Source organism: Saimiri boliviensis, chromosome 2, assembly GCF_048565385.1.
Source record: "Saimiri boliviensis isolate mSaiBol1 chromosome 2, mSaiBol1.pri, whole genome shotgun sequence".
In the NCBI taxonomy this organism is placed as follows: Eukaryota; Metazoa; Chordata; class Mammalia; order Primates; family Cebidae; genus Saimiri; species Saimiri boliviensis.
This window is the reverse complement of record NC_133450.1, coordinates 172723595-172745056: the sequence shown is the minus strand read 5'-3', so window position 1 is coordinate 172745056 and position 21462 is coordinate 172723595. Positions and strand designations below refer to the sequence as shown.

General features: G+C 39.9%; 1 protein-coding gene across 2 annotated transcripts in view; it reads left to right on the top strand.

Annotated features, from left to right (window-relative positions):
• SLC24A2 (solute carrier family 24 member 2) overlaps positions 1-21462 on the top strand; it is a 306778-nt gene that overhangs the window by 180902 nt on the left and 104414 nt on the right. The window contains exon 5 of one of the 2 annotated variants that reach the window (XM_010338722.3): positions 5781-5831. The exons of the other annotated variant lie outside the window; for it this stretch is intronic. Within the exon in view, the coding sequence (XP_010337024.1) occupies positions 5781-5831 (51 nt within the window). The remainder of the gene's footprint in view (positions 1-5780; positions 5832-21462) is intronic. 2 annotated transcript variants of the gene reach the window in all.

The window sequence follows — 21462 nt, the reverse complement described above, 5'->3', positions numbered from 1 at the left end:
TTACTGGTGGAATTGATTGGACTTTGGGACTGGTTGGATTGTGAATATGGCTTACAGAAGCATCAGTATCACTCTAGTGCCTCCTGCCTCCCCTTGCCCTGTGGATCTTACTTAGTCACATGTAATATAACCAAGCTCCTGTTTCTGTGAAAGAAACTGACGGGCCTATCTGTATACATCATCTCATAAATCCTTTAAAAAAAAAAAAAAAAGCATAGGAATAGAATGGAATGCTTTGCCACCTCTAAGACTGGGTAATAAATGTTTTTCTAACCCCCAGCCCAAAATTGATAGGATTTGGTGAGAAAGTACCTTTGCTTGATTTTGTAAATACGGTTTTTCTTTTTATAGACATGTGAAAATGTACCCAAGATGTTAGATGTAATTAATGAAAATGTTAGCTTCCTAACCCCCTAACCACCCACCCCCAAAAACTTAAGGACATATTTTAGAAATTTGCTATTAGAAGAGTTCAAACATATTTTCTGGAATAAGAAATTCCAAATGTTGGATGGATGGTTTCAGACATTCTATGCTCCTTTCTCTTCAAATCGTATTTTTTCACTTTCTTTAGCAATACTGTTTACCCCCGTCAAACTACAGCTGAAAAAGGGACCAGAGAAAATATTGAATATTCAGCTCGAACTCTGAATTAACGCATGTGGAGGCAATAATAGTGACAACAGGAATAACTAATATTTATTGAATATTTACCATGTGCCTGCCAGACAGTGAGCTAAGCATTTTCTACAGATTAACTTATTTATTTTCCGCATCAATCCTATAAGATAGGAACTTTTATCATAACTATATCGCAGACAAGAACATTGAAGTTTATAGTAACTAAATGATTTACCCAAGACCACACAATAGAAACTGATAGAGCTGGGTTCAGGTCCAAGATTCTTGAACCCCAGAACCCACTCTTTTAACTACTGGACAATACTACTTTCCTAAATAGCTAAAGTCCCTTTTGAGTTTTCCTTTTAAAAACCAAAACTTAATGATTGTTATGTTATCTCTTTCTCTGAGTTGTACATTCTTTAAATAATACGAATGTTGCTGACATCAGATCTCAATGTGCCTGATGTTAGATTATACAAAAGGATGTAAATGACATTCACAGACCTCCTTTAGCATGACATCACTGGTCATTATTTTTGTCATTCTCTTTTTACCTGTTTCTTCTCCAATATAAACTCGTGAAAAGGATGTTAGAAACAAGGTTCAAATCCTGGGTGGTCACTTGCAACATATTATCTTAGTCTGGGCAACTCATCACTTGCTAGCTGGGGCCCAATCATAGAATGATGGGTCCCATGTATATGAGCACTTCCAATGTTCCGAGCATAGCACAGAGCTCCTTGCGACAACATATTGAGGGAGATACTAGAATTGGCCCATTTACAGATGAGGAAACTAAGATTTTGAAAGGCTGTCTTACTACAAAGTCACACTGCTAATAAGAAGCAAAGTCTGGATTAGAACCCATATCTGTTGACTCCAAAATTTCCACTGTGCCACAAGATCGCCTTGTTCTGCACTGTAGTGATAAGGTCTCTTGATACCAAGTTCACTCTGATTTGTGAAGATCAGAAGAGTACTATGTATGGGAGCTTCCTGATTAATTTGAAGGTTAACCAACTGATGCATTAAAGTCGTAATAATACTTACCATATATTTAGTGAATATTACCTGCCAGTTACAGGTTAAGTGCCTGTAATTCTCACCACAATTTTATAAGACAACTAGTATTGTTCTCATTTATGTAAATGTGAGAACTAAATCTCAAAGAAATTAGGTAATTTGCCCAAGTCTCACGGCTAGCAAGTGGCGGACCCGGTTGTCAAGTCAAGGTCTGTAAGGCTGTAAACTATGCATGCAACCGTCATGCTGTATCATCTCTTGTCTCTTGGACTTTGTGAAAAAGGAAAAAAATATGTATATATTCTAAGAAAGTGTCATGTTTAAAATTATCTTAAGATTGTTATTGAGATTTTTAATTATACAATAGAAAGATATTCATAAAAGGCAGATTGTTTGGGGTTGATTCTCTTGTCTAGGTTGCTAATTGCTTTTCTTTAAAAATCCTTTTCAAAAACCTGGCTATTCTGTCCTGCACTCTCCCCCTTCCTAGCCCACATCAAAAGGAAAGCAGCAGAACAGCACATCTAGGTCCCATTTTTCTTGCTTGATCATCCAGAGCATGTAAAATAAGGTGAAATACGGCCTGAGTCAGCTCCTCACAGGACAGAAATCAGTAACCACTGATATTGCTAAGCAACACCACAAAGAAGCAAAGCTGAAAATTAGCTGGCAAATTTATAAGAAATTGCAGAATCTGGGGACTCGCTTGGGCATTTCATTATGAACCATCTGCATGATCCACAGTAATGACCACACATTATTGTTCACTGTTCGAGGATGATAATTCCTACGTAATTACATTGGCACCTCCCTCTGTGATCGTAACCTACCTTTCAGAACTTCCACCATATTCTCTATAATTGAGACCTGCCCCTGTGAGATAATTGGGAATTGTTACATCTAATGGGCAACTTTTATTCCTCCCCCAAATGAAATTTAAAACAAAACAAAAAAGTCACTCTTTTGGCTAGTATGATACAGAGCTAGACTGGTAGTAATATACATAAAGGAGAAAATTAGTCATGGGATCATCACAGCTAAGTGACATGGACTCTGCCACAGTGGCATGAAGGCGAGTGTGATTCTATGATGGGCAGCATTCACCATCGGATTACAGGCTCATCTCAAACACTGACCACAGGGTTCTGGAATTTCTTCTCCATCTGTATGGGCTTCTTAGAGAAATGTTATAGAGAAAAGGCACTAGGTGGTACCCAGAATGACATTCATAGGTGACGTATGGCTCTTCCAGTTCTGGCTGCCTCTTGCTTCACTGATAAAATAAACAGGCTAGATGATGTTAAATAATACGCTCTTGAACTCCCTTACTTCTGTCTCCTGTTAGCCCCAAAACTAACCTTGGATTAGCCCCAGTTTGATTCCTAATCCAGTTATGTTTAAGGTGCCTTGGTTATTCATTATCGGGAGTGTGCTGGTTGCAAGTCATGTTCCTATGCAGGTGAGTTTTCATTTATGCCTCCCAAGTCCTCTCAGTGAGAGCAGGTCTGGCCACAGGCTATCAATAGACAGTTACTGAGGCCACTTTCCAGGAGGTATCGTGGCCTGTAGGACCCCAGCCAGGTGCATGATGGGCTCTGGTTTATGCATGCATGATGTATTTGCTGGTTGCATGTCATTCCTCTTCCTGTGCCTCCTGAGTCCCTGCTTCAGGGAAGAGGGCCTCGTGGTTCCTGGAGTTGCTGCCCCACCCTCCTTAGGATGCTGCTGCTGAGTTCACCATCTCACCATCTTGTTGCTGTTAGTGTTACAGACTGTATTCTAGCAGGCTGGTTTCCATCTCCATTCTTTTCTAACTTTTCTTCAGTAAGCTGCAAACATGGTTCCCTTTGTGTGGGCAGATACCATCCCCTTCTGCTGCCGCCTCACTGTGCCTTGAGTTGCCACATCACCTGCTGTTACTCAGGTTTTCACTACTCTTCTTCCTTCTATTCCACCATCATTAGCCTCATTTTCATTATGTTCTGCCTAGTTCTTGTCCCTCTGTCCCACTCATCATGCAGGGAAGCAGCTAAGAAGCGATCTAGACATTGCCACATTGGCAAAAATGTATGAGCTTTGTCCAATATGTACAGTTCCGATTCCAACTATGTAAAAACAAAGCGATAATTAAACAGTATGAATGTATTTATACCTGATTCTGCAGGAGATGAGGTGAGGAATAATATCATCTGCCACAAGCAGATGTTTGACAGTTGGGATTGATACATGAAAACAGGTGTGTGCATACAGAGAGGTTTGCGTCTACAAAAACGGATCTATAAAAATGCAATGGTGTATAGTCACTGCGTAGAATATAGTTTATACCCAACTTTGCAAACACAGAGCCACCCACATTCTGTTTGCTGAGCAAATGGTAGAGAATGCCAGCTGCTTATTCCACTGCTTACCTCGGGGAAGGAAGAAAGGTCAGAAAACAATTAGTTGGCTGATATGATTTGTTAATCTCCTGCAAGATTACTCACACATACAAACACATATATTATGTGTGAAACCACTAGGAACATATGTTTCAGATTTATATGTTTTATATTTATGAAAGTATTTAGGTCATTTAAGAATTCCAAACTTGTGCAATGTCAAATATATAAAACTGTTCTTAAAATACCAGAATATACATATATATATGCATATATATGTATGTGTGTGTGTATATATATATAGATATATATATATATGCATGTGTGTATATATATATATATATATATATATATATATATATATATATATATATATATATTTCACTGGTGGCAGTCCCCAAAAGTCACGAAAAAAAATTTCTTTTTATTTACACAAAATTCAATTTCTTGTTGAAGCACCTGCATCTTTTGTAATATGTCCAACAAAAGCCAGAATAGGCAGCTCTTTGTGGAAACATAAACATGTGGTGATTTTTCTCCCCAAGATATAATTTTGTACTGGTGTATTAAAACAGTTTTAGATAGAAATCTAGGCACATGAAAAATGTATAAATGATGTATCATTTAAATGTGAAATACAAGAATATTTATTATTGCATTTTAAGCTAGATGCTTCATCTTGCACACAAAACCCATCAATTTTAAGTTGATCCATATGAGGATTCCCAGCAGCTGGCCCAGTTAATGGACCATGGGAGCATTCTGCAGAATCACGGGAATATCTCTTGAGTCTAATTAATGTCTTGACATTTATTGGGAGAGTGATGTTATGACCAGAAAAGAATATTTTTAACCTGCTCACAAAACTGCTTAAAATAATCTAGAATTTTCAGACAAACAAGGATAAAAGTTGTTATTTTAAAACTGAAGTAAGAAAAAAGAAATGATACATCCCCACCTCTTCTCTCCCCTCACTACAGCTGCCACTTCCACCAGCTCACTCAAAACAGATCACAGTCTGCCAGGGGTTTCCATTACAGGGGGGTTCATTGATGATCTGTACACAGAGGAGGATCTGCTGGTCCTTGCCTTGCCAGCCACCAATGCTGTGGTCCTGGAGCTGTGGCTGCCCTGTCACCTGCCTGAGCTGGTGGTCTTCCCTGGGTACATGCCTCCTTTTTCCTCCCAGAGCACTCTGTGTTGTCTGTCTAAAACACAAGATAAGAAGAGAAGGGGAAGTTTAGAACGTGGTTTTTCATGTTAGGTTTTCCTAGGTAGCCTTCCTTTTTCTCTAGGAAATGGTTCTGTTGGAGAAAAGCTGTGAAATGACCTTGAACTCCTGTTCCATGCCAAGGAATCGCAGTGTCTGCAAGCTTCCATGAGCCTGGACATTGTCCTTGTTCAGTCCCTTTCTCTTGGAGTGTCACCTCTATAAAAATTACAGGGTTACAATAGACATGGGGTGAAGCTATCTTTGCCAAGTACTCTGTTTTATTGGATGTTAAGATAACTGTGCCCTATTCTGTAATGCAGGGCACACTCTATCCCCAGTAGAATAATATATTTAAAGTGATATCTGAAAATGGGCCGTGAAAGCTGTCTGCCACATGGCCCATGTTTTCACATTTCCATATAGTTACGATTGCAAAATTTGACAGTATAACTCTGAATCTGATTAATTAAAAATGTGTAAAAACAAAGTTCTTGCATTATAGCTCGTTCCTTATCTTTGTGTCTTTTACTGTGATGTTGTAGAACTTGGATCATATGGAAAACTAAAATATTATGACACAATGACTGAAGAAGGTAAGAATGATTTTAGAATTGTATGCATTGGCTTTTTTTTTTTTTTCATTTATGGCGTCTGTTGCTTGCCCATTTTTTATTCTTTTTTTTCCTTCTCTGCATGACTTCAGTGACATTGTGTGACTTACTCTTCTTTCTGCATTTTTGTCTAGTTTTTGTCATTGTGTTTATTTGGAATTGGAGACGTGCAATACCATGGGTAATCATGTTATTCCATTCAAACAATTCAAACCATCATAATTGTATAATACACTCAGAGAAATGGTGTCAGTAATGTAAACACAAACACCTACTGCGCCAGTACTTTTCCCCCACATGCTCACACAACATGTAGAAACATTCATCCAACACTTTTCTAATGTGTCCTTTATTTCAAAGGGAGATGTATGTTCTGGTGATTTTCTGATTTAAGCAAAAGAATGAAAGATCTGAAATGACTTCTGTACCCAGAACCAGCTAGACACTTGATTCTGAGGCAGAGAACTCCAGGCTCACGCCCTCAGACCCTGCAGTCCCTAATGGATCAGATAAAAGCCTTACTTTGAGAAGCTGGGTCCACCCTTCCAGCCAGTAGCATTGTCTACATGAGGGTTCCCACACCATGAGGATGGGCATATGATTTTAACCATTTTCTCTGAGTAGAGATTTATTTAAAATGTATTTATTAATGAATTCCAGGCATCCAGAACACAGCCTTGTCCCAGAAAGAATCTCTTTTCTGATTTAGGGTCACCATGGAACAGCAATGTGAAGATTTTGAATTCTTGTTAAGGGAGTTATCCTATGGCCTTATCCCCTATTTCATCCTACACATGCTGTGACCTTTTGAATAATATACAATATTTGTAAGTTATGAAAACATTTAATGTTTTTACATGACTTTTACATGGATACTAACAAGCAATCGAAAAGTACCCTAGTAGAGGAATCAGTTCATTTTATTCTTCAGCATGAGAGAGAAACTCCCAAATGTGTTGCATATCTTGCTTTCAGCTTCTAATATTTCTAAGCTGCCTTAGCTTGCCAAAGATCTCCTAGTTGCTTTGCATGCAAGAAGTGGAATATCCGACAACCGTAGGTAAGAGGAAGCCCCTTCCCGGCCCCTCTCCACTCTGGCTTTTGGACAGCACCTAGGCCCTTCTCTATTGCTAGCCCCGTGCTCTAAATTAACAACTGTGATAGTTTCTAAAACAGCAGGCCACTACTGGGATCTCAGACTGGGCCCTACCAACAGCTTGGGGAAATGTAGACCCAGGGGCAGCAAGCGGTCCAACAGCAGAACCCTACATGTAGGAATGTACCTGCTACCAAGGACTAGAAAGCGCTAGTTATACCTTTAAGGAAGACTCCCGTCCCAGCTGTTATTTTATTCTTGGCTTAGGTGGGGTGGATTTGTTGGCATCCGCCTGACCTGTCAAGCCCGTTACTTTCTCTTTTTCCTCCATCCTGTCCATTACCCTCTATCATGAATGTCCTACCTCCCACCTACCTTCTGTTTCCCTGCCATCCCCTTCTCCTTTCCTTCCTCTTCTCACATCCATCTGAGCAAATGTTATCCAAGTGTTCCCTTTTTTCCCTCCCTACACCAGACAATTCAAGATCAGATGAAGATGAAAAATTGCACTTCCAATCTGATTATATCACTTGATAACAACTAGGCTTTGGAAGCAGGAAAACACAGTCAGAATCATGTCTGAAATGAGAGCTATGGCTGGCCCTGAGCAAAACTGTCAAATTGTGTTTGGTGGCCCTCCCTGGTCACCATTGGCATACTTCATTCTTCTCTTGATTTTCCCATCCCCTCCATATATCCCTTTGTGTCCCATTCTTAGATGAAAATTTATCCCCATTACAGTGATAGGTAATAATTCCAAAGGCAGCATTTTAAAGGTGTGTTCTATGAAATACCAGTTTCATATGATGACACTAGGAATTTTGCAACAACCAGGAAAAAAGAAAAAACAAGCAAGATTGATTCCATAAATAAGAGAGTTTCTGAGTTAAGTTAAATAGGTCTCTTTTCCTTTTTTTTTTTTTTTTTTTTTTTTTCCTGAGACAAAGTCTCACTGCGTCACCCAGGCTGAAGTACAGTGGCACGATCTTGGCTCACTGCAACCTCCACCTCCCAGGTTCAGTCAATTCTCCTGCCTCAGCCTCCTGAGTAGCTGGGATTAAAGGCGTGTGCCACCATGCCCAGCTAATTTTTGTATTTTTAGTAGAGACGAGGTTTCACTATGTTGGTCAGGCTGGTCTCAAACTCCTGGCCTCGTGATCCACACACCTCGGCCTCCCACAGTGCTGGGATTACAGGCAGGAGCCACTGTGCCTGGCCAAATAGGTGTCTTTATCATGTAACTTCTCAGAGTTCTCAATATGCTGCTGTGCACTGCAGCATATAATAAATTGTAAAGAAGGATGGAGTAGGCAGTGTTTCCCAGACTTTCTGATATGAAGCCTCTTGTGGAACCTTTCTGGAAATGCTGGCTAAGAACAGGAACCTTGGAAAGATTTTTAAACCTTCTAAATGTATAGCAATTCCTCTCAAGTACTAGAAAAAGCATATTCTGGAATAGCAGCTCTCCATCCAGCCACCTAAAATCACATCCTTTGACAGCTGCCTCCATGACAAGCCACGTCTGGCTTAAACCTCAATCTGATACTCCATCTAAAAGGCTCAAAGTCAGTTCAGTAACCTCAGACCTGGTAGAAGCCAGGCTTGGCCAACTCTTCAAACTCTCAAGAGCCTCTTCCCTCCCACTGGAAAACAAGTCTAGTATCTGTGACTTATGTCACTTTCATGTTGTACAGTTTAAGGAAGTATAACATAGACAAAGGTGTTTGGGGCAGTAACTGTGGACTAGCTAGCCTTTGAGAAATACCTCCTCCATTTAAGCATTTGCACAATTTTAGAATTGTGACTAGCTTTTGAGCAGGAATTTGTTGTGACTGCCCATGTGACAAGTCCTTATCTATAACTGTTTCCAGGAAATTCTCTGGATGTTGTGTGAGGACAGCTACTTGTAATGAAGCCTGGCTGGTGGTGGTTGTTTTCCTTAAGTGGACCCAATGGAAAGATGCTTTATATATGCCACCCCATATCCAAAAAAGAATTGAAAGATGATTTCTGAATATAGAGACTTGTGCTACACATATTCCATTGATTGTTTTTAAGCACCTGTTGTGTACAAATTATTCTGCTAGGTGCTTTGGGAAAACAAGAGTAAAGGGTGGGTGATTTGATCATGGAACTTACAGACTAGGGGAAAAAATAACACACAGCAATCACTGAGACACCGGGAAGAAAGTGGTAAGTACCACAAGTGTTCAGAAGATGACAGACTACAGGGGAGGAAAGCTTACTTTCCATGGAAGTTGGGTGGGTGTGGGAGGAGATTTTATGGAGAAGGTGATCTTTGAACCGGGCTCTAAAGAATCAGTAAATAGGAGGTAAGTCAGAAAAGGAGGGTGACCTTCTAGGCTAAGAAAGGGATGAAGGGATGAGCACACACCAGCATTCACTGGGTGCCTCCAACTTGCTGGGTTCAATGCTGTGGGCTTATAAATATTCTATATCATTATCTTCATAATGATCACAAAAAGTAGATTTTATTGACGAGGAGAAAATCAAGGCTCAAAGAATTATTTTATTAGCTAAGGAAACTAAGACTCAGAGAAACAAAGTAATCTGTTTTGGGACACAGAGGTGGTGAGTGGTGATGCAGACCCTGAGCTCAGGACTGTGAGTTCAAAGGCCGCCAAAGCCCTGCCCTTTGGGCTCCACTGCAGCTTATTGTACAAGATGGGGAGCGGAACAGAGACAGATGGAATTGGCCACAGCATAGGGAGTGGGAAGGAAGACCTGATGGAGACCATAGACTAAGAATGAGGGCATCATGGTGTGGTTGACAATGAGCTATTGAAGAAAGCATTTCCCCCTACATGAACACTTTGCCATGAAAAGATTGTTTTAATAAAACCATACACTTAATCTCGCATGCAAGACAAAGTCATGATGTTTGAAAAGTTTCTCCTTGCCCTCCAAGCCTTTTCCCCCTCCCCCATCACCCTCAGTATTAAGGTTCCCTAGAACCTCACTGAAGCAGCTCCTGGGGCCATACTCAACCTCCTCTCCCACCCCAAGCCAATCTGAATTTTAGCCATTTATTTATTCATTCCTTCATGCATTCTTTCATCAACATCCAGTATGTACCAGGTGCTGGACTGGGGTCAGAGTGGAAGAGATTAAAGACAGTTCCCCTAAAGAATTCATCATCTTGTGGGAGACACAGGCAGAGAGATGAGTAGACCCTAGGTGCTGTAAGAGTCCAGTGGAAGGCATCTTTCTTAGCCTTAGGAAATGAGGGCAGGCAGAATCCATAAAGCCCACAGCACTGTGCCTGGTAGGTGATGATGTCTCCACTGCCATGTTCATGTGTCCCAAGATGACACCCTGTGTTTCCTGCCACCTGTGCTAACAGATTCACTTAGTAATAACTGGGCACCTTCTCTGAACAAGACATTTTGCTAGACATGATAAATTAGTGAACTTTACTCCTCCCAGGGACTTTACCTCTGTAACAAGATGTTTCTGGGGACGAAAATGGCATTTGATAGCTTCAGCTCCCTCTACATGGTCAGCAATCACCTTATCTTCTCATACAGTGATACTGCGTATTTTTGGGAGAGCAGTCTCCAACTTCTAAAGTCAATAACACGTATCTTGTTTCTCATCTGAAGACACCCAAATTTCATATCATTCTCATTCCAGAAAATTCTAAATAAATTGAATTTGGCTTCCTTCCTAAAATTACTCTAAATAATAATATAGAATGCTTCTTCAAAAGTAGGAAAGTTTGTGTGATGGGGAAAATGGACTAAAACGAGAAAAGACTTTTCCACCAATGGCAGTATACAGAATTAGTCATTTTTGCTCCTCGAAGATAAATGTTTCACAGAGACATGTAGGTGGGTAGATAGGTAAACAAATATCCCAATTAGTATCTTGCATTGAAGCAATATGTGGGGAAAGCTGTCTGCATTGTATGGTCCTAAACTCACTGCCATTTAACCAAAAACATTTCCAGAAAAATAATTTCACCACTATTTAAAAAGTCAATCTTTGTTCATTTGTCTAAGGGAGAAAAAAGTAGAAAAATTTTTATATCAAGGATAAATTATAATGACCTTTTCCATAATTAAGTTAGGCCTACTGTTTCATGGCAATCAACTGCCCCTTTACCAAGCTGAAAAACTAATAATGTCTTACATGAATCATGGGGTCCCAAATAAGGCCTGTGGCTATCTTGAAAACCCCTATTATTTCAAAGAAACAAAAGCATCTTAAAGTCACATCGTCCAGCCAATCATTTGATGTTCTTAGTTGCAGTGAAATAGTCTAATTCTTTTCAAAGAGAAATTGAGTTTTGGAATACCATTCAGCAGTGTTTTTCATTGCCCAGGATATATACACTAAATAATGTTATTTTAAAATAAGTCCTTCTTGTTTTCTGCGACCTTCACAGGACATTTTGATCCTTGCTTGAATGGATGAAATTGTGTCATATACACTGATACATCAGGCAAGATAACTTCAGCTATATATAGCAGAAAATCCAAATTAACAGTGAATTAAATAAGTTGAAAGTGTATTTTCCCCTCAAGTATAAGAATTCCAGTAGCAGAAAATACATGGCAGCTCTGGCAGCTCCACGATAACTCAAGACCCAGGCTCCTTCCATCCTTCTGCTCTGCCACCCTAGTAAATGATTTGTAACCTCAAGGGCACTTCATGGTCCAAAATGGTTGCTCTGGGGCTCCGGCCATCACATCTGTGTTCCTGGAAGGAGGAAGGGTCAAAGTGATTTTCTCTAGATATTTTGTCTTCTTTTTAAGGAGCTTTCCCTGAAGAGCCTCTCCATAAAATTTGCTGAAAACTCAGTCACATGACTACCTAGTTTCAAGGAAATTTGGAAATGTAGTTTGTTAAACTGGGTGAATAGCTGTCCCCAATTATGTCATTAAGGAAATGGGAATAGATATTGGATAGGCAACTTGCAGTCTCTCCGCAGCAGGGAAATCTCACTTTCATTAATGTTCAGGGAAATCTCACATAACTGTGTGTTGGTGGGAAAGACGGAGAATAGAGCAAGCTATAGGAGGAAGCTTGAGCACTCATGTTAAATTTAAAATGCCTATGAGACATCCAAATGGAGATGTTGAGAAAGTGTGGATATAGGAGTCTGGAGCATGGGACAGAGGTCAGGCAGAGCTGTAGATGTAAATTTGGGAGTCCTAAAATGTACGTGTTATTTAAAGCTACAGAACTGGACTATAATACCTAGCTAATTGATAGAGAAGAGAAGGCCAAGAATTGAGCCCTGGGGACTCCAAAGTCTAGAGTCTGGGAAGAAAGGGGAGGCCCAGCATGGGAGACTGAGGTGGGAAGAAAACCAGGAGAGAATGATGTCTCCAGAGCCTAGTGAAGAACATGTTCAAAGGAGGGCAGTGAAAAGGTGAGAGCATCAATGAATTGACCAGTAAGATCAGAGAACCATTATAGTAGAGAAAAAAGAGTGATGGACAGAAAGTGAGATGCTTCACATTGGGGGCTTTTTGACTCCCCAAAAACTTAATATTGAATTGGGGTTTTGGAAGTGGTACAGATATTTCTGGTGATGAGGTGTCGGGACTGACCGCAGGAGTGGATGGATGAGGACAAAGGGAGCTAGGAGCGAGTAGGTGAAGGTACTAAGGTAAGGAGCCAGGTGTCGCAGGGCTTACCTACAAAACGTCATCACAGATGGGGACAGGAGTAAGGGCAGAGAGGAAAATAGTGAGCTAGGTTCTACAATCTTCAGGAACCAATGGAGGGAAACCAGGAAGTCAGCTTGGGTAGAAAGGGTGAAGTTACTGGTTTGTGCACCCAAGGAGGGAGGAGAAATTATCTAGAAGCAATAAGGAAGGGCAGGATGGAGAGCAGGTTCTTTGGAGGAGCAGGCAGCTGCCACTTTCAAGGGCTACAGGAGAAAAGGGGCCTTCGGGAAATAGTCAAGTTTCAGTAGGAGCAAGAAGACAAAGAGAATTTTCAGAAAAAAAGGTGAAGGATCTAGATTTACTGATGTCAGGAGTGGGAGATTGAATCAGGTCGGGGACGTTCAGGGCCATCTGGATATGAGGATCTGGCTGTTGATGAATGACATGGAAGCTCTGCTGAAGTGAACAAGGATATAGCATGTAGTTAGGAAACAACTTGAAAATGTTTTAGAAGCTGTTACTATAGCCTATTGCTTGAAATTGGTCCCATGGGCAGCTTGCCATGATAAAGTAGGGTCTGTCTTTCCAGGAGAGGGGAGCTTTGGTTAGGGAAGTACATCAGCCTTCCTCAGTTCGGAGACAGACAGTTCAGCCCAGCATAGGAAGACCTCTCCTACAGACATATCCAAAGATGGAATGGCCTGCCTCAGAAGGGAGTAAGTCCTTTTCTCTGGAGAAGACAGGGAAGCCTCCATCCAAACAGTGTTCAGCTACTGGCACTTTGATGCCCCTTCTTTTGCCATGCTCAAGATTCTGTCCTGGCACCTTCTATTAAGTGTAATGGTAGACATTGGTCTGCAGTCCACTTAAACCCTATAAAAACTTGACCTTGCATTTTGAGTAAGCTGCCACCAAGACTATGGTAGGTAGATTCCTGGGTCACAGCATCTGAAATAAAAGGCTTGTATATTATTTGATCTAGTTCATAGCCAAAGTCTTTATTAATATGGTTAAATATAGCAAATAGTACATTGGATAGTTCCTAATGTGCTATTACATTCGTGAAATAAACCTTTAAAATGATGAAAAAATAGATATTCCCTTTTAGTTACAAATCCAAACATTTACCACAGTAGAAATCTTAAATCATAAAATAATTGTAACTATTTTTTGTTATAAAAACATTACATGCACACAGAAGTAAAAAGCAAACACCACATTAGGAAAGACAGTAAGAATGAGTCTCCTTCCTACCCCAGATCCATTTATTCCCTAGAGATGCCCAGTTTTATCAGTTTCTTTTCTAACCTGGCTTTTGTTACTAATTGTATCTTGGAGATCTTGCCACGTCAGCACAGTTAGACTTTCATTCATTTAACAACTACTTAGTATTTTACTGCATGGTTGGTTCAATCAATCCCCTATTGATGAACATTTAGGACATTTTCAGTTCTTGTTTATTTATTTAGTTATTACAACAATACTACATCAGTATCCTCTTTGCCCATCGAGCACATTCTGCTGAGTAGAAGGCATAAACATATAAAATAAATTTCTGAAAATTGAAATGCCAGATCAAAAACCATCTGCATTTCAAAATTTGAAAGATATTTGTCAAATTATCCTCCAAAAGAATTGCACCAATTAACGCTCCCGGTAACAATGAATGAGAGAATCTCAACAGGTCTTGTTTTGTTTTGTTTTTGTTGTTGTTGTTGTTGTTGTTGTTTTTTTGAGACAGAGTCTCAGTCTAGAGTGCAGTGGTGCAATCTCGGCTCACTGCCTCCTGGGTTCCAGCAATTCTCCTGCCTCAGCCTTCCAGGTAGCTGGGATTACAGTCAGGCACCACTGCACTCAGCTAATTTTTGCATTTTTAGTAGAGATGGGGTTTCACCATGTTGACAAGGCTGGTCTTGAATTCTTGATCTCAAGTGATCCGCCCACCTCAGCCTCCCAAAGTGCTAGGATTACAGGCATGAGCCACCACTTGGGGCCTCAAACAGTAAATTTAAATAAGTTGTTTGAAGAGAGATTCAAATTGACTTCATTACAAAGCACATAAGACTTTGTAGTATAACTACCTTCTAATCTACTTGTTTTAGAAACCTGAGTTTTACCAAAGTTCGGTTAAATACAGGGTACAGTTATGATAGAGGTATTTGACCTCTCTAAATTAAATGATAGGGTCAGTCTCCTACACAGAATATGCAATTTCTACAGCAACGTGTGCCCTTCGTACCTCAAGATCATTGCTATCCCTACAGAAAGTCTGAGAAGCACACTGCAAGTTGGCTTTCTACCTTGCAGTTACCAAAGCAGGGAGCTCTAATTGTGCACAGACACCATTTCTGATACCGTGTTATCTTTCATTCATTCCAAGTTTTAGTTTAGCTCATGCAGTTCAAACTTTCATAACCAGAGGATTTTTCTGGGTACTTGAATAGATGTTCTCTGTAAGGCTGGGCCTTATCAAAAAAAAAAAAAAAAATGTAGTGAACCAGTACTAGCCACATTACTGCTTCAGAGATGTATTCTTATAAGCATCTTCCTGGGGCTGGATCTTAGGAAGACAGCAGCCTAGTCTGTGTGCGTAACCAAACTAACCAGCTAGTAACCAGCATCAGGTCTGATAGAAAGACCAAACGAGCTGTGTGGGTAAAGCCACAGTCTTCCTGAAAACAGGACCAAGGAATTCTAATTAGAATACATCCAGCTTTTCAGACTTCATTGCATCTTATTTTCATCATCTGAACTGTCAGCAGTAAAAGCAGAAAGATTGGACTTGGCAAAGAGAGGCAGATTTTGCCACACTGCATATGTAGAAGGTGTTAAATGGCAGCAGAAGGCAAATTGTGGATGCTTCTTTTTGTGTGTTTTTGAAATCTCTAGAGATGAAGATTTAAATTGCCTTCATCAGTCAAACATGAATACTGTTATTTTAAATTAATAACATAATCCCCCCACCCCAACTCATGAAGCTTTCTCTTTTTTAAAAAAAGAAAAAAAGATGGGAATTTGTTATATTCAGAAGCTGGCATGTTCAATTACGCATGGTAAGTTTCTCTTTTGATTAGACCTGCGGTGAACCAAATCATCTCATTTTAGTCATGGGCCTCTAAGCCTTTAGTTAAGGACTCTCCGCATGTGCCAGCGCTTCTGCTGCTAACCCGCGTTTCAAATGAGATTTACAGGTACCAGATTACAATGTAAAGTTGAAGACTAAAATAAAAATAGAAACTTAAGAACTCAGATTAAGTGACAATTCATAGACCTATGAAATCTAGGAGTCAAGAGATGCTATATGTTCATAAAATAGGGTCAACTACTGAATACCTGCTAGCCAAATATAAAATCTCCCACTTTATAATAAAATAAATGATTGGGCAAAATATTAGGTTCCTCAAAAGAACTATTTTGCCTGATTCTGCTTTTTATATATAGGTCATCATAATCTTTCAACACATACTTCTTGAGCACCTACTATTTTCCAGATGCAATAAATCAGATCAAAACTCCCCAAATGAATAATGTCACAACCCACTTGCAGAGAGACATACCCAAAATATGGGCTTTGACAAATTGACTCTGAAGAGAAATTTTATACCCATTAGGAGGTAGTTGGGTTAAATGCTAGCAGGTCTTAGGATATGAGGTCTTCCTTTTTAGTAAAGTGATTCTTCATTCGTTTATCTCTTAGACATTCAGAGAGTTCCAGAGATGGGAACAAAAGGAGACATTTAAAGCTTCTTTCCAGCAGGCTCTACCTGGCTCAGAACTCCAAATCTGAGCATCAGACAAACCCCTGAGAATTTCTTTGTGTGATCCATTTGTATCTGTATATCTGAGATTGAAATGTTCAAAAGATTAAGTTCCTAAAACAATGAAGAAGGTGTCCGAAAATGATAAAGAACATCAGCTCTGAAACAGCATCAGAGTCAGCCATGATTAATAAGTTGGTCCTTTTCCTGAAGCGTCCTATTCTGCAATCTGATACTTGCTGGGAGGTTTTTTGTTTGTTTGTAAAATACCAATTACATCTGAACTCAGTTAGATTATTTTTTTAAAGGGGGTGTATGAAAATAGATAAACATTAACTATAAATGCTATTAGACTTAGGAAACTTAACCACAGCATTAACCAAGCAGAAAATCTGGCAAGTTTCCCACAGTGTGTTTCTAGTCTTTCCTTCTTTCCCTACCCCTAGAAAGGAAGGTAAGCTCAGAATATCATTTCATATAGTGAAAAATCTGAGCACCTTCTCACACTCACACCCACTAATGTCTTCTTTGTTGTTTGTGTTGATGTTGCTATATTCACTAACACTTCTGAGGACCAGCCTAGACAGTGAGCATTGAGGGCACAGATGAAGAACAGCATCCTTATCCTTGAGAGCCTCACAGTCTAGTTGGGGAGAGAGTCAGTAAAACACGTTTGAGGCTCTATGACAAGTGCCATAATAGGATAGGTATCAGGTGCTATGTTGAAAGAGAGGGACTCAAGAAAGCTTCCAGAAGGATGAGATGCCTAAAGCAGAGTCTTGAAAAAGAATAAGACAAATTCCTTAAGCTTCTTAAGAAGAAATAAAACAAATAAGAAGTGTGGAGAATTCCAAGCCATGTGAAGGGTAAATCAGGAGGATGCAGGTGATGCGATTGAAAATTGGGAGACCAATTACAAAAGCACATTCTTATTTCTAATGATAAGGTGACCCTGCTAGGAAAGATGGTAGAACCAATTCATATTTGGGCTGATCCATCCTTTATGGGTAGCCACAAAGGTCATTATTCTAGAACATTATTAAAGAAAGCCTGAATGGGCACATGTGGGTAACCATATAAAAAGATGGCACTGGATTTGTCATTTACCATTTGCATCTGGATGGCTTTCAAATGAAGCAATTAATTATTTAAATGGAACACAGTTATTTAAATGGAGCACAAAGCTGCTGGAAAAATATACTGGTTACTTCTATTACAATTAAAGCACAAAAGTCATAAATAGATAAAGACAGCTATAGCTATAGAAATTTATATATATAATTCCATATACATGTATATCTTTTCTTAGCTCTGCCCACTAAGAAAGCCTAGGAGCAATGACATCTTAGTAGGCGTAAGCACACATAGTTCTCAGATCTTGGTTTCTAAATACCATTTTCCAATAAAAGGAGTCAGTGCTTCTGGAGAAGTTATTACTTCCAAGTGCTGAACCAGGAAACATACAAAATGATATTGAAACATCTTGTGATGCCAGAAAATAAAGAAATGCTTTGAAAAGGATGAAGCATATTGACTGAACACAGAATCCAATCTAAAAGAGCTCCCAGAGTCTAGGCTGAAACAATTAACCAAATAAATAATGGACCCATAGAATAAAAGAAATATCCACACATTTATACTATGTAAATAAATAAATAAATAGACAGGTACTACTTTTAGAATTCCAATTAATGAGTGTAGAGGAAATGAGGAAAATATCTTTTTTTATGCAGTAGACATGAATGGGGGAAAAAGGTCTTAATAAAAAAATTCAGCTGCCCCATTTCATTGTATAATGGGTTTGGTCACCACTTGAGGTACAATCATGAATGTATTCTCATTCATCACAGAAACTAGTCCTATGATTGTATCTATAAATCTAATATGACAATTAAATGTTGTTAATCTTCTCTATTATATGGTTTATTAACAAAATATTTACTAAAGACACTACAAAATATTACAAGAGTAATTTAATTTTTACTGATATCTGTGTGGCCCTGTAATAAGTGGTTTGCATCATGCTTCACAGAAATTAGAAAAATAATTAGAGGTTATACCTCAAAAACAGATTTGGAAATAAATAAAATTCTATGTTCTTAGTAGTTTTGTTTAAGATGAAATTATTGTTTTTAAGAAATAGAAATTTCTTTAAAATGTTGCTTTTAAGAATAAAAATTAAGCCTGCCTCTATTAGGTGAATTAACTGTTCCCTTAAGACAGTCGGTAGAATAAAAGAGGATTTGTTTCTTCTAGTTGCTAGGTGGCATCTTGTGTGGAGGAACTTTGACTCTTATTCTCTGAGCCTGTATATTCTCCTAAGAAGGCCTCCACCATCCATCAGAGCACAAATCCGAAGTGTCTTTCTCACTTTAGGTTATGAACTCTACAAGGGTACCAGCCAGATCTATATTATTCACCAAATACAGCCCAGCACATAGCACAAGTTTGCTTACTATTTGCAGTGTGTTAATTTGTGACTTGTACTAGCTTGAAAGGAAGCTTGACTTTCTGGAAGAGCTGATCATAGTGAGAGCTTCACTGCAAGACAGTGGAGGCCTGTGATGGGCAAGGTATGATCCTAGGACACTTGTACAAGGATACTAAAGATGGCGGAGGAAAGATCCCTTTCCCAGAAAAGACTGCTTGCTGCTGGGGAAAGCAGATGTGTGAACAGCAAGCTGAAATAGGGGCTGTGACATGTACGAAGTGCCATGAGAATGATGGGTTTCCACTTGGAAAAGAGGGGTGTGTGCAGAGAAACCTTCAGGTTGGACGTTGAGTTAGGCTTTGATGAATGAGGGGCAGCTTAATAAAAACAAGAAGCCCAGGCCCAGTTTTCCCTGCCCTGCTCTGTGTTCACCTAACCTCCTGTCCCATGAAAAGGGCTCCTTTGCACATGCACCTTGCTGGCCCTGGAAGTGTGTAGAGGGGGACAACTGATGTGTCTCCCCTGCCTTCCACCACTACAGTGCAAACAGCTGGTGTACCCCATTTTTCTCCTATTTACCTCTAGAAAGTTCATGGGATCTCATAGGTAGACACTCAGCTCTACTGGGGCCATGGGCTTGGAGGTCCTAAAGACATTTACTCTGAGTCATTTGCCAACTGGAAGCACATTACAGAGTCATAACCTCATCTACTAGCCTAGAAACCATGAACACAAGGATTTGTTGAGCCCAATCTGATGCTGGAGATACAGCAGTGAACAAAACCAGTGAAAAGACTTGCCCTTTTGAAGCTTGTCTCTGCCAGTGAAAAGCACCAAACAATCATAATCATAATGATAGAGTATATTAGATGGTGATACCTACTTTAGAGCAAATAAACCTGGGATAAGAAATGCTGGAGAGAAGCTACAGATTTAAATACGCTGCTCAGACAAGCCTCAATGAGGTGACCTTCGAACAAGCTCGGTGGCCCTTTGCAGGAAGAGTACTACAGGTAGAGGGACCAGACAATGCTATGGCACAGAGGTGAGATGGTGCACAATGTTTTCAAGAAACAGCCAAGAGACCAGCATGGCTGGAGCAGTGAGAGAGGAGAGGGGTAGGGCACAAGGTCAGGGCAGTCAGGATGAGCTTCATTGGACAGAATCAGTAAGACTTTGGCTTTCACTTTGACCTGGGGACCCAGTGCAGGATTTTGCAGAGAAGTGTCATGCTCTGTTTTATTGATCACTAAAGATGCTGGAAGGAGACTGGCCAGAAGCCAGAGAGGGAAGCGTAGAAGCGGAAGACTCAGACCAGCAGAATTATTCCTGTGTGACTTGGTGCTGGTTGGGTGGGCGTGCGGAGTAGGGAGTGGGAAAGGGGTGGAAGGAAGAAGTGGTCAGATTCTGAAAACTTTTAAAAATAGGGACACCAGATTTGCTGGTAGATGGCATGTGGGGTGTGAAGGAAAAAAGGGGAACCAGGATAACTTCACGGTGCTGCGTCAGTTCTTCTGCAAGCCTTCAAAGAGTGATGATGGCCAATCTGCCTAACTCAAGTCTCTGCTTCCAGAAAAAAAAAAAAAAAAAGGACGAGAAATAAAGGGTAGGAAAGTTCAGGCACACTTTTGCTTTTTAAGCTACCTGCCAAGCCATAAACTTCAAAGAAAGGGACAAGAAAAGCAGAACTGAAAACACAAAAATAGATTTTAAAAGGCTGTTTCCTAGTTTTTCGTCCTGTGTTATTTTTTCCTTTCTTCTGCCAAGGTTTGGTCTGTTCACCGAGGTATGTGCAGCCACTCTCTTTGCATCTTTTCCTCTCTTTGGTCCCATCGTTGTTTCTGTGTTGCAGATGCTTAGAATGCTCTGTAGCAGCTGGAAGCTAATCTGATCATCACCCCAAAGGATTCCATTTGTGACCTTGCCTATTATAGGCTGGGTGGGAAACATGGGAAGGAATTTCCAAGGGGCTGTTTTAATAAACAGCAGAAGAGAAAGTACATTTATTTTCTTTGCGTGAACAGACCCTCCAAAGGTGGTTTTTTTTAATGCAGCATGAAGCTTCTGTTTTGTGTCAGAATGATCTGGTCAAGGATTTTGATTGCTGGTTGTTTTTCAAAATTCACATTCGGCTCTTATGCGTGGATCTTTTACTTCCGCACTTCCCTACCACCCCCTCAACACACACTCCTCTGAGGACGCTCAGCTGGTACTCTTTGGCAGATTTCAGACCAAGCTAAACTATATTAAAATTGTGTACTAGGTTTTGACGTAGGTGCCTCACGATTTGAGCAGTTTGCTACTTCTGAGATTTTTAACTATACAAATATCTGTAGCTACATAAAAATACAACACTTTAAGGGTTTAGACCACAAGAGAGTATACTTTTTAAGGTTGCCTCGAAACACATTAAAAATAACTCCTTCGCTCACCTTGAAAAATATCATAATTCTTTTTCGCCAGCACAAAGTTATACAATCATTTCTTAGATTCGTTCCTCTATGCCACCCTTTAGGGTGGAATCTGTGCCTAACATATCTTGGAATCTGTGCCTAAAATATCTGAGCGATCCCTTTACCACCGGGTCTGCACCTGAGGCTGCTAGGCATCAGTTCTGTTTTAAATATCAATCTTATTTTCAGTAATTTAGGGGAAGAATTTCCTGTGTTCCGCTTCCATAATAATAGCA